Source organism: Sorex fumeus, unplaced genomic scaffold (assembly GCF_029834395.1).
Source record: "Sorex fumeus unplaced genomic scaffold, SorFum_2.1 ptg000037l, whole genome shotgun sequence".
Lineage (NCBI taxonomy): Eukaryota > Metazoa > Chordata > Mammalia > Eulipotyphla > Soricidae > Sorex > Sorex fumeus.
Window position 1 is genome coordinate 9,950,952 of NW_026606094.1, and position 14,451 is coordinate 9,965,402.

At 38.0% G+C, this 14,451-nt stretch overlaps 1 protein-coding gene across 8 annotated transcripts in view; it reads left to right on the plus strand.

The window, feature by feature from the left end:
* Positions 1 to 14,451, plus strand: part of CADPS2 (calcium dependent secretion activator 2) — a 546,904-nt gene that overhangs the window by 467,459 nt on the left and 64,994 nt on the right. For 4 of the 8 annotated variants that reach the window (XM_056118152.1, XM_056118154.1, XM_056118153.1 and 1 more), the window contains 2 exons: positions 11,278 to 11,419; positions 11,541 to 11,660. In XM_056118152.1, coding sequence (XP_055974127.1) covers positions 11,278 to 11,419; positions 11,541 to 11,660 — 262 coding nt within the window. The remainder of the gene's footprint in view (positions 1 to 11,277; positions 11,420 to 11,540; positions 11,661 to 14,451) is intronic. The other 4 variants (XM_056118156.1, XM_056118158.1, XM_056118157.1 and 1 more) reach the window with 1 other exon arrangement.

Consider the following 14,451-nt stretch of genomic DNA (forward strand, 5'->3'; position numbering starts at 1 on the left):
GGCTTTCTTTGCTTCACCTTGTATTTCTTGCTCCCTTACCAAAGATTAGATGATAATATATTTGAGAGTATGTGTAAGGACATTCAACTATATTCCAATGGTCTTCAGATTTGTTTTTGTTCTGATACCATGCTATTTTAATTATTACCTCTTTGGACTACAGATTGAGGCTGCAGAAGGTGATGCCTCCCATACTTTTTTCCCAAAATTTTCTTTAGGTATTCATGGGGGCTTGTTATTCCATATGAATTTCAGGAGTGCTTGATCAATTTCTTTGAAGAATGTCATGGGTAGACTTATAGGGATCACATTGAATCTGTATAATGCTTTGGGAAGTATTGCCATTTTGACAATGTTAATTATCCAAATTCATGAGTAGGGGATGTGCTTCTATTTCCTTGTGTCCTCTTTTATTTCTAGAAGTAGTGTTTTGTAGTTTCTTTGTACAGGTCCTTTATCTCCTTAGTTAAGCTGCTGATTTCTAGGTACTTGATTTTCTGAAGCATGAATGTGAACAGGATGCTTTTTTCATATCACTTTCTTCTCATTATTTGCATATAGGAAAGCCATGGGCTTTTGGGTATTTTATAGCCTGCAACTTTACTATACAAGTCTGTTGCTTCTAATAGCTTCTTGATAGAGTCCTTAGGGTTCTCTAAGCTATAGTATCATTTCATATGCAAATAGTGAGAGCTTGATTTCTTCCTTTTCTCTCTAGATGCCCTTAATAACATTTTCTTGCCTAACTGCTATGGCAAGTAGTTCCAGTACTATATTGAATAGAAGTGGAGAGAATTGGGGTGGGGGGAGAGCGTGTTTCTTAACCTGCAGAATTCTGAACCTTTCCTAAGATGATTCTTTTAGTTTTCCTTAAAGCCAATTTTGATTATTCTTCTCGCCACCTAATTCAACACTTTCAGAGGTTGTCAAGAATAACCAAATTAGGGGTAATAGGTAATCAGGAGTCAGCAATTACCTATTCCATAAAATTCTTTCTTTTGCAAGACATTGTTGGGCTTTGAGTATTCCTAACCTCCGATTTTGACTTTTCTACTTAATCAAGAAAACAGTCTCTGCTCTCACGTACTTTTTCCTCCAAGCCATCATTGCCAGGTCATTCAGTTCTTCCTCACAGAAGAGGAATTTTTGTGCTGATTGTCCTTCATATCACCTTCCTCTGAAGAGACCACGCTTTGGATGTCAGCCTTGCTCGACATGTGGCCCTTGCTCAACGGTGCTCACAATATGATCTGAGGAAGCCAGCCCTCCTTGAGAGGTGCCTGCCTTCTGCCCTGGCTTCCTGCATCCCACTCTGCTCTGTTCTGTCTCACCAAAAAACTTAGCCACTCTGTTGCTACAAGCTACAAACTCGCTGCGTTTTCAAAGGCCAAAGTTTTTTGCTGCTCCCTTTTCTACACACCATTACTATTTACTTCTTGGGCTTAAACTTAAATCCATCATTTTGTCTTTACCTTTCTATTTTTTTTAATGTTATTACGTTTATTTTGTTCCTCACAGTAGTTCCATTATTTCTTAACTCTTTTTCTCTTTTATCAATCATCCCACTGTGTCTTAACACTAGAGGGGTTTTTCTGGGGTAGTGGACAGGGGCATCCATATAGATATGATGTTGTGTGTCATAATGGAAAATCCATAGACACTGGCTCCAGGAAATTCAAAGGATCTTTATATAAGACAGAGACATATCATTTGTCATAATTAATAGCTTGAGCCTTGGTATCTGAGTGTTTTTTTAAATTAAATTTTTTAATTAATTTATTAGATCACTGTGGGAAAAGTTACAAAGCTTTCAGGTTTAAGTCTCGGTCATGCAATCATCAAACACATTTCCCTTCACCAGTACTTATTTTTCACCACCAAGAACCCCAACATACCCCCCAAACCCTCCCAATGCCTGTAAGGCAGATGAATTCTAGGTAACACTCTATCTACTTTGATTAGATTCATTGTTTCAACAAAAAATGCACCATTATTATTTAGAGTTTACACCCCCAAATCAGACCTGCTGAAAAGGCATTGTGAAATAAATTGTTTTCTACAGGTGGTTACAAAAACCAAATGATGTCTGCAGCCACAATAGCAGCCACGCGATTTGGGATTTCTGATATTTTACTTACTAAGCCTGGAAGTATTTCTGCCGAGAGTCACATAATTATAAGATTGGTTTCTGTGGCTCTAGAGCCATGGCTGTGCCAGAGAGCTGCTCGTGGGGGGCAACTCCTGACCTCAGTAAGGCGTGAAGGATGAGCCGGGAATGCCCCCATTCCCATGAGGTTTCAGTCGCCCCTCCACAACCCTCTCATACCTGGCTTTCCTAAAAACTCTGAAGCAGCCACCATCTTGCTGTCCAGAGGGAAAAAGGCAGAAGGGAGCAACACCCTTTCCCTTCTGGGCAGGCATGATGGCGTGGATTAATGCGTAGTCCATTCACTTTTCTGCCGCAAGCTGCCAGGCTCTGCATTAAGTCTTGTGCCTCTGGAGCCATGGCCATGCCGGAGAGCTGCTCGTGGGGGGCAACTCGTGACCTCGGTAGGGCGTGAAGGATAAGCCAAGAATGCCCCCCTTCCCATGAGGTTTCAGTTGCCCCATCACGACTGGCTCATACCTGGCTTTCCAAAAAGCTCCAAGGCCGGCATCTGAGTGTTACATCTTTCTCTGCCACTTGTGACATAACTTTTTGCAATAGCCTCATTGCAAACTTTAGATAATTTCTCTATTTCTAAAAGAGAACAGAAGGACCCACATTATTGTAATACCTGCACTGTCATGATTAAGTAGGATAATAGCTATATGTAGAGTGGGTACTAAATAATTTCAGTCATTTTATTCTCCTCCCCAATTCCATTTTTCAACACATTACTTAAACAGACAAAATGCTCTGATCCCTTCCTTAGACTCAGCCACAGTATCTGGAGGGGTTGGCGTGATCCCAGTAATCGAGTGCCTGCTTGCAAACATGAGGCCATGGGTTCAATCCTAGCACTGTCCCACGTGCCAGGTGCACCCCTGGGGCACTGCTGTTTGTAACCGCCAACACAAAGACAAGTGTGTGATCTCTGGCACACCACAACCAAGTGCATGCGCTCTGGCGGGCACTGTCATCACGTGTTCACAGAGCGTACACGAGTCTGCAGCTAAAGTGTGTGACCCCTGGCAAGCACCCCAGCTAAGTGAGCATGCATTCAAGTGTACTGCCCCCAGCAAGTACTGCCTTGTCATCTCAACAACAGCAAAGGGAAGAAAGCAGGAGGAAAGTGAAATAGCACCACACAATGCTCTCAGATGTTGCTAGTACAGTTAACCCATATGCTGCTCATTCATTCTGCAGATAATCCTCAGCCAATTTTTACTTCAAGTTTGGCTCCCTTTTGCCACTGGCAGTCCTTGAATAACCTTTACTTTTGTCTCAAAGCAACAGACATTACATCTGAAGAAATTATAAGCTAGGTCGTATATATTTATTTCTTTACTTGGTTTGGGACTCACAGCTGGTGGTACTCAGGGTCTGTTTCTGATGTGTTGCTTGATTTCCCAGCAGAGATCAGGGAAGACTTTGAAGTGTCAGGGATTGGACTGGAATGATAGTACAGCAGGTAAAGCATTTACCTTGCTTATGGCCAACCCAGGTTCAATTCCCAGCCTCCCATATGGTCCCCCGAGCACCACTAGGAATAATTCCTGAGTTCAGAGCCAGGAGTAGCCCCTGTGCATCTCTGGATGTGACCCAAAAGGAAAAAATAAAGAGTAGGGTCAGGAATCAAACCCAGACCACCTGCATGCAGAACATGTACTCAAGCACTTTGAGCTATGTCCTTATCCCCAGGTTTATTATTATCTTAAGGCAACAGACTGCTAGCAAAAATAAAAACGCATATTATTCACTCAGTTCCAAATAGAGAATAAACAAGGGTAAGACATTGCTCTTTGTTTTTGCATAATATCTCGAGAATTAGCATACTTGCATTTATTCAACAATGTACTCAGTGAAATGGTAATGATCATGAAGCATTAAGCTAATTTAGTATATTAGAATTTAATGAGACCAAACCACTATATACATTTCTTGGAGATTTTCTTGAAAAGCTCTGCTGTCATTTCAATGAATTCACTTCTTTCGATCTTCATTGTTAATAATATTTATCAAATTGCAAGAGAATTTTGTTGTGCACTATAATAAAAAGAACTCTAGCACAGCAGGAATGGAGTTTCCTACTCTACTTGCAGAGCATTTCATATTCCTCTCCTGTTTTAAGCTATTTCTGTAATGCTGGGCTACCATAAAATACACAGTAGATGGTGAATGTATTTTGTTGTTGTTGTTACACTTTATGCTGAGAAATCCTGGATGCATGAGGACAAATTTACACACTGTCAATTTGGGAAGGTAGTAGATCTTTACTTTCATTTTGCACTGATTAACAGATTTTAGAAAACATCAATTATTTAGGAGAAAAACAGCCCCTCCATATAGTAAGGTAAATAAAAAAGTTCCCCAGTGCCATAATTTCCTTTTGGTATTGGGAGTTTGGTGTGGTCTGGGAATTGAAATAGAATGCATTGACTCTCATCCCAGACTCACCAATTACTATCTGATGCTGAGACCACTGACTTAATATCTCTGTTGTTGGTAAAACATTTACTTTTGCTACTATTATCATCCTTGTTGGGCACAAAGGAACAGAGATAGTGAAAGAGACCAGATGGTGACTCAGTTGGCCTTCACACATGCATAGGAAATATATCTAGAGCAAGAATTCCAAGGACCATGCAAATGGTGAAAGAGATTCAAGGTGGCAGATTTTAAGGAGAAGAAAAAAATCTGTCTGGGGCTTGTGTCTTTCCTTCCACTTGGCTATGATTAAGGAAAGTTTTGCCTGAAGAACCCTTGGAGATGAAACGTAGTTTTCCTCAGGGAAAGAGTACCAGCTGCACCACAATTTTAGCAACTATCCCCAATCCCCTGCCCCTCATAGGCTCACCCACAGAATCCCAGAGCTGGGCTCATGAAGAAAACAAACTCAGGCTCTTCGTTTTTGTCCAAAAATACTTTAGTTCATGCTTACCTGTCTCTCCTCCCTCCCTCCCTCCATCCATACCCTCCTTCCCCGCCCCCCAACCCTAACTAAAGAGTTCATTAGATGGACAATCAATTTAAATGGTAGCTAAGGAACAACTTTGAAAAGAGAGATGTATTTAAATTAAAGGAAAATGAATGTTTTCCTAATGAAGCAATTAGCATGATACTTAATGGCTATAATGCCAGTACAAATAGATTTTACCTTCACGTGCTATTTTCCATAAGTTTTTCTGTCCATCACCGATCAGGCAGGTGACAGCTTCTGAAAGTGAAAGCCATCTGCAAATGGCACAAATCATTGCTTTCAGCACTACTGCAAGGTAAAAACCCTTGTAGCTAGTCACCTTTTAATCTGTGGATATGCTAGCAAGTGGCAAATGACCATTCTACTGGGAACTGATTCCCAAGTGAAAAATACCACGGTGCTTCTTCTTTAATTAACAGCCTTTTCACATTGCTAGCACATTAAAGCCATCCCAGAGAACACCCGTGCTTATATAATCAATGTCACAGCGTCTCTGCCTAAACGAATAATAAATGTTCAGGCTCTGCACTAAGTGAAAACCTATTCTCCAAGACTTTCACCTTCATAAAGATGGTCTCATAGAAATCAAAAAAAGAAAAATTGGAATGTGGTCTCAGGAGGATAAAAAGGCTAGTGTTAATAATTAACAAGGAGAGTGAAGTGGAGTCAAATTAGCCATAATAGAGCCCAGAGTGACTGGCAAAGTCACCTCTCATTATCAAAAAACTCATTAAGAAATGAAGAGGTGGAAATCCCGCTGGGTTCTTCTCACACTTAGGCTGTATCAGAGATGATTTTTCAGATTTCTTTCAAATGAAGAACTGCTAGGTCACCATATTGTATATTAGGTTCATCTCCGAGCTTTGAAATATGGAAGGCTGACACCTGCATGTTATCATGCCTCAAGTGTTTAAATGAGCTGTGTATCTGAATTGAGATTATGAATTGTATTTATGAATTGAGATCTGTAGTCATATATATATATATGCAGGCATACCTTAGGAACAATGAAAAATGGATAGCACTTCTAGATCTTAGTAAGGCTGTGTGCCAGCTTCATTTTCTATATTGGTGCATATACAAATGATTATATGCCTTTAAAAGCTAAATATGTGGATATACATATTTATATTTACTTGTACGGGTGCATATAAGTAAAATATAAATACACAGCATTTCAGCATATATATTAAAAAGAATTTATATATTTAAAATTTACACTTGTTTAACTATATATTCAAATAAATTTAAGTGTTTCTATAAATTTATATTTTGATGCATTAAAATTTATAGTATTAAAGATTTATATTTAATTATAAATTTATATTTAAATTTGGAGCTGGAGTGATAGCACAGCAAGTAGGGCTTTTGCCTTTCACGCGCCAGTTGGCCAACCTGACTTCGATTCCTCTGCCCCTCTCGGAGAGCCCGGCAAGCTACCAAGAGTATCCCACCTGCATGGCAAAGCCTGGCAAGCTACCCATGACATATTTGATATGCCAAACACAGTAACAACAAGTCTCACAATGTTACTGGGCCCGCTCGAGCAAATCGATGAACAATGGGAGGATAGTGCTACAGTGCAGTGCTACAAATGATGAAATGACCACTCAGATGTGAATGTGTGCATATTTATATGCATATGGGCCCCACCTGGAGATGCTCTGGATCTGCTTCTGCCTCTGAGCTCAGGGATTATTCATGGGGTGCTTGAGGGACCATACAGAATGCTGGAATAGAAAAGTGGTCAGCTGCATGCAAGGCACACACCTTACTCCCTGTACTCTCTCTTGCACTAAAATATGCTAAAATATGAATATATATTTAACTTCAGTCCTCAGAGTAGATTCAAATGAATATTGTGAAATAGAATCTGTTTTGCTGACTATTCAAATAAAAGAAATAAGAAAGCAAGGTTTCATTAGCTTTCCCTTTCCCAAATAAATTGCATGATGCAGTTTTATTTTCTCTACTATTTGTAGTCAATTTCTTAATTTTGAACCCTGTTGATATGTTTTCTTGCAATATAGCACTTTTAAAAATTACCTGCTCTATAATACGTATGAGCTTCAAGGAAAATTTATAGAAACATCTGTAATGCCTGAAAGCCATGAAGCCTCCCCCCACTCCATGCCACAAACACACACACACACACACACACACACACGCATATGCACACTTGAGAAGTAAGTACGTTACAGCCACATCAAGTTGTTCTCATTAGAGGTATCAGTATTGTGATATATAACTCAAAGATAAATCAAAGAGTAAAGTAACAGATTTTTTTTCATTGATCATGAATATTAATCTCATTATAAATGACAGCATGAGAATTTCTGGTCCACAAGACACTCTGGTACACAAGATACTCTCAAACTTGGCCATTGTTTCTGTTGATTTTGTTTTCTCTAATTAATTTTTCCCAAAACAAGTTGTGGTTGCCTACAATTTAGAAATTCCAATAACCTTTATAATAGATTAAAAATAACTATTGCTATCCTTTTAAAGCACATAACTCATGCAAAAATATAGTATAGACACATAACTCAATTATGTGTAGAATATTATATTTAAAATCAAGGTATAATGGACATATAACATCATATTTAGACAGCTTTAGTTGCATCTTTACTTTCAGAATTGCTTCACTGGATTTATTTTGGAGCAAAGAAAGCAAGGAACTATTCCTTTTTTACTTTTCAGTATTTCAGTTACTTTGATAAATGATAGATGAATGAAGATGCTTTTTCATTAGTGACCTAAAGGGAAACAGAAGAGGTGAATTTGGGTTTAGAAGGTCATTTTGCTACTAAGGTATAAATTAAGCATTTCCAAATTAATTCTCAAGTATGTTAATAAAAGAACAAAATCTAATGAGTTTACTGTTTTACTTAGACTTCAGTGGAATATACTGTTTCCTGTAGGGGGTAAATTTTTTACTGATATTTATTTAATCATCAGAGATATGTTGAGTAACTTACAAATGTGCCAAATTTTTATCTTAAATTCTAGAGCTCTAGATCTAAAGTTCTAGATCTCATGATATGTGTATATGTGTTGTCATTTGTATGATACTGATCTAGGCCCCTGTACTCCTGATTTTGCTGCTGAAGTCCATTTTTGAATTTTCTGTGTTGTAACTCCTTGTTTTATGCCTTTATCACCATGAAGACTGTCCTATCAGGTGTCTTAATTTACTATATTTGTATTGCTAAGTAAGAATTGACACTATTTGTAATCCCTTGAATTGTAGTATTATGCCAAACTATGTTATTTCTAGAATGTTAGGTGGTAGTATTCATTTTTCTTGCAAGTCATGAATTACTCATTTCCAGATTGCCTAATTAGAATTTTAGGGCATGAATAATTATTCCCAGTAATCCATTCATGCTGATTAATTGGAAGGGGGCAGCATAATAAAAAAAAAAGAGTTATTTTGGCAATGGAGTCACCAGCATATTTTACCCTAAAATGATGAACGTTTTTACCTTTAATATTTTATTTACCTAGTAATTTTTGAATCAGCAGTTGTTATTAATTGAATTGAAGTTTAAATTCTATGGAAATCTTACTCAGCATCTCTGACAAGTTCTGTAAATGTAAGACACCTTTTCATAGATAATCAACAGAAATTTATTTTCAAGATGTTTAACATAGCCTCTTTGCATCCCTGACTTACCTTTTATTTAAGCTTTTACCTTCATTTTGCATTTATAGCTATGTGATAGATGTCACTGATGCTTCCTTTCCTGACTTGGGTGATATTTGGAAACATGGACTCTTTGGGGTAAAAGAGGTTATTTTTATCATCAGTGTACATGCTGGCCTTCCACTATAGTAGGTTTTTGTAATCACCACTTAAGACTTCTTCTGAGCAGTCCTTTCTAGTTTCACACCTTGGGGATAATGTGAGAACATTCTTGCATAAGGCCACATTGAGAACTTGCCTCTTGCAATGAACTGTTCCAGTGGATACCTTGTAAAGATTTGATTTGGACAGGTGGCTGCCCCAAATCATAACCTATTCTTATTAAACCATATGGAGAAGGTAGTAGCAGTCATTCTGATGCCTGGGGCTACACATTAACAGGGCTTTTGAAGAGTTCTGATAGGAAGGGAATGCAAACTGACATATGGGTAACTGCGAAGAGGAGCATATATTTACATAGACAAGTACAGGGCAGTGACCTCCAGTAATTTTGCCTTTCAAAACTCAACTTTCTCTCTTCCTCTATATATATTTTCTGTCCTTTTCTCTCCTTCCTCTCCATTTTTTTCTCTCCGTCTCCATCATTTTTGAACCCAATTACTAAGGATATAGTACTTCCAATTACTGGTTGTCTAAAATTTAAGAATATATGTTTCTACTTTTATTTATAAAGAAATTAAATTGAACTCTTTGCCCACATGTGTGTACATATTCAAGAAGCAAATTTTATGACAACTTTAGGATTCTTCAGATTATAATCAAGATTCCTGGCTGAATAGAGAAAATATTCTCCCTTTACCACACTCATTAAAGTAAAAGATGTCTAGTAATTGATATATATATATATATATACAGGATTATGGAAAGTAGATTGAGGACCTTATGGTGACATTTATTCATTGCCTAATGATTAAATGTCCTAAATTCTGTCTCCATTTTCTTAGTAATAAGATTTTTTTAAATAACTTTACTTCCCACATGGAGTTTTTGTGATGATTAAGTGACAGGTATATGTAAAGAGTTTAGCACCAAGCTTTAAGTAGAGATTCACTGAATTAATTTTGGGAGGTATATATATTTTTTAATTTGTTTCCCCTAATGATGACTTAAATGACATATTTTTTCTTAATTTTTTTGCCATAAACTGGAGTGGAGGAGGGACAGCTCAGCATTATTCAAAGCTTACTCCTGACTCTGTGCTCAGGGATCACTCAAGCTGATAATCAGGGACAATATAAGTTGCCAGGGATCAAACCAGGGTTAGTAACTGCCTTAAACCCAGTACTATATTTCTGACCTCATTAACATCCAGAGTTTAGTAGCATTTAGTGATAAGTAACTGAATTACAAATCTCCATAAATAAGTTCCCTTTGGTATGCTACTGAGAACATCGTTAATATTTAAAGGCCCTCCCGTTGATCATCGATTTGTTCAAGTGGGCCCAGTAACGTCTCCATTGGAGACTTTGTTGTTACTGTGTCTGGCATATCAAATATGTCACGGGGAGCTTGCCAGGCTTTGCCGTGCGGGCGAGATACTCTCAGTAGCTGGCCGGGCTCTCCGAGAGGGGCGGAAGAATCGAACCCGGGTCGGCTATGTTGGCCGCTTGCAAGGCAAACGCCCTACCAGCTGTGCTATTGCTCCAGCCCTGTGCTATTGCTCCATGTACCATTAAATATGATTATCAGTCCCACTGTAATGTTTTTTTTAGTCATATGAGAAGAGATTTTGTAACTATAAAAAATATTAAATTATGTGCATTTAAATGGAGAGTCTAGGAATTCTCCACCATAGAACATAGGTCTCCCATGTATGTGTCCCTGGATTCAATCCCTGACACACACACACACACACAAAATACTGTTCAGCTGTTCAATGATTCTGGAACTGAGCATGTAGCCCAGTGGTAGAATGCATGCCTTACATGTGTGAAGTCTGATCCTTGGCAGAATACACACACACACACACACACACACACACACACACCCTTAAAGAAGAAAAAATATCATATTCCCTTTCATACTTAGAATCACTCCCCTATACCACTTTCATGTGTACATAGTTTTCTAACCTCAGAATAGTTTAATTAAACTCATATGGGCATTTTCATATTTATGCTTCTGTGGTAAGCATTCATCACATATTTTGCCAGCATACTTTTTCAATGTTTAATTGAGATTTTGTGGTTTGCATTGCTATTAAAACATTTAGCATGCTCATCATACCAGCACACCTATCACCAGTGTATGGGGCATTTTTGCCCTGAAGATGACGTGAGAAATTCTAAGTCTTTGTAAGACACTATTACAGGGAATGAGACCCTTTCTCATCTGTACTTACCTCTTCTATGGTGACAGAGTCTTTCAGAAAACTTGAGCCCATCCATGTTTTCTAAATGCATGATAATATCTCTCTGACAAACAGTTTCTGCTTGACTATTTCAGTACTTTTATGTAATGGAAAATTTCACAAACACTTGCAAGATATTTTTGTGCCATTGGTTGTCCGCTACGTTGACCTCATGGAGTCCTCCATCGCCCAGTCAATTCACAGAGGTTTTGAGCAAGAGACATGGCAGCCCGTCAAGTAAGTATCTTGTCTAGGGTCCATAGAGTAGCTCCTTTAATCCTAACCCTGTAGTTGTATATGTGGCCATTTTAGGTATTACTTATACTGGTCCCTTCCCACATTGTTTGTTTCTTTACAGGAATATCGCCAACAGCCTTCCCAATGTAGCTCTTCCAAAAGTTCCGAGTCTGCCTCTTAACCTTCCACAGATTCCTAATCTTTCTACTCCTTCATGGATGACTTCTTTATATGAGTCCACGTGTGTATTCCTCACTTATTTCCTGGTGATGTGTTAGCTAGTGCATGGCCTTGGCTGTGTCTTTTGCAAATATATTTAGATTGCATGGCCTTTGTCATCGTTGGTTGAGGAATACTCTTGTGGTCCCGTTTGCTATAGTTTTATGAGTTCTAGAGCTAAGCTTAGCATATCAGTGATTAAAAATAAATGTCAATTTCCCCACCCTCCAAATATTCACTGGCTTGTTGTAGTTTGTATGTAATATATGGGCAGGACTCATTTCAGAACTCAGATTATAGACTTTAAGTGACATAATCAGACTTCTCCATATTCAGATAATCTGTGGCAAATGGTATGTCTAGAATTCTTAGTTGGTTTTGGCTTTGTTACTGCCATGCCACCTTTGTTACGGCCAACTTACTCATTTATAAAACTATTTTGTGAATTGTTTAAAGATTTTCCATTTTCTGTTTTTTATCTGAATTCTAACTCTAAATAAACAGTAGTACAGGTTCCAGGAGGGGTTGTCCACTATTTCCCATTACATCAAATTCCTCTTTGACTTTTCATAGATCAGCCTGTAATTTTGTAGTAATCTTTATGTCATCAAAAACAATAATATGTTTGGCTTTTGGTTCCTCTTCCCACCCCGCAGTGCTCAGGGGCTTGTATAGGTATTAAGGTGCTTTCTTTGCATACGGCCTAATAACCCCATTTCTATCACCAGCACCACATGGTCCCTGAGCATTGCTGGGAGCACCCCCTAAGTATAGAGCCAGGAATAACTCCTAAGAACCATTGGGTGAGGCCTAAAAATTGTCCCAAAATAAATACATGAAATAAAAATTATCCAGAATCTATCTACTGCATATCCTTGCAACAACTCTCAAATCTGTTCCTAATGTACTATGCATACAACTTATAAAACAAGGAAGAAAAAAACAAAAACAATAACCCTAAAAATAGTAAGTTAAATATTATCATTGTACTAATATTGGTTATAGGATATTATGTAACCCATGCATCTTTTTCTCATAGACAAATACTTTGCATCATTCTAGCTTATAAGTGGTATCTGTGCTCAGGAACTACCTAGGAATTTCTGATAGTGAACCTTTCTGTATTATTCCTGCTATTTATACAGTTAATAATTAAACTGTTCTCCTGAATATTTCTCCATTTAATACCTTTGGATTTAACCAAGCACACTATTGTGTGCATAACTATGTCAAATTTAGGGGTTTTTTCCAATCATAACTTATTTTTTTTAACTTTGAGATTTGTGAATCTTGTATCTCTTTATTGAGGTACCCTTTTATTAGAGGAGTGGGCTTTGAATTTGAGGCATTCCCAGTAGTATTTGGATGGCCAAACTGGAAATCAGACTGGGGTCTACTGCTTGCAAGTCAAGCATCTTAACCCCACTATCTCTCCAGTCCCTGGGAGCGCTGTGTGTGTGTGTGTGTGTGTGTGTGTTAGTTAGTGCTGCTCCTAGCTCTGTCCTCAGAAGTCACTCCTATTGATGCTCAGAAGAGCAAATACAATTCCCGGGAACAAACCTGTGTCAGCCACATGCAAGGCAAGAGCCTTAAGCCCTGTACTATCTCTCGAGCCCTGAAAAGTCCTTTTTCAAATTATCTGTCTCACACAACAGATTAACATATTGTGGCTTTCTATATAAAGTACTTACACTAATGTACTTACATATCCTATAAAAATACTTCAGTTAATTCATTGTTATCTTTAACTACCAAGATTATCAACAATAGGCTCTTGGTAGGAGAGAAACTATACAGGGGTTATGGTGCTTGCCTTGCATCCAACCAACCCTAGTTTGATCCCAAGCACCACATACAGTTTCCCAGTACCCAGGGGTCACCCCTAAGCACAGAGCTGGGAATGGCCCCTGAGCATTGTCAGGTGTATCAGGATGGCAAAAAATAAACAAAGGAAGTTTTTTCTCCAGTGCTCATAATGTTATGTCGTCATTGTAAAGAGTTTTGCACTTTTACTATAAAGCGTATGATTTTTTTAAGTTTCTTCTTCACATATATCAAGAATTCTAACTATAACTTCATAATTAAATAAAATTTGTAATATCAAACTAGTCATAGGTTTGGGTCAGAAAAACAGCTCAGTAGGCTGAGTGTAAGCTTTGCACAAAGGAAGCCCAAATTATATCCCAGCATTGCATGGTCCTCTGAGCACCATCAGGACTGACCCAGAAAAACCACTGCATAGGGCCCAGAAGTCTCCCCTCCAGCCCCCCAAAATAGAATCTCTGCACTTATATATAATTGATATATAGTGAGATTTTTCTCATTTTTTCTCATATATGGTGAGGGGGAAAGCATTAAATGAGGGTTTTTCAAATACTTTTCACAGAACTTTAGTACAGTATTTTCTGGTTCTTTGTTTCTGGTACTTTAAGAGCTCGGCATGTTAAGATTAGGAGATATTAAGCAAGATGCTGTGTGTGGTGTTCAGAGCTTTGCTGTGATTGGTCCCTCGAGATCGTAACTCTGAGGACATCTTGGCTAGACAAGCACATCATGAGGAGTTTACTGGCAGAATCAGGATGAAAGTAGTTTGGTAATGAAGCTGGGAAGCAGGGGCGGGGGTGGAGGTAGAAATTAGCTTTTAATTAACCTGAGCAGAAATAATTTTTTTAGCTAGCTAATTAAGATACATTTAGCTAAATAATATGGCTGTTTAATCTTATGTTTTAAATAGGTTTTCCACCAAGCCTTGGGTCAATAAGTTTATTTATTTTTACTTTTACGAATAAAAAAATATGAATTATATAGTTTAT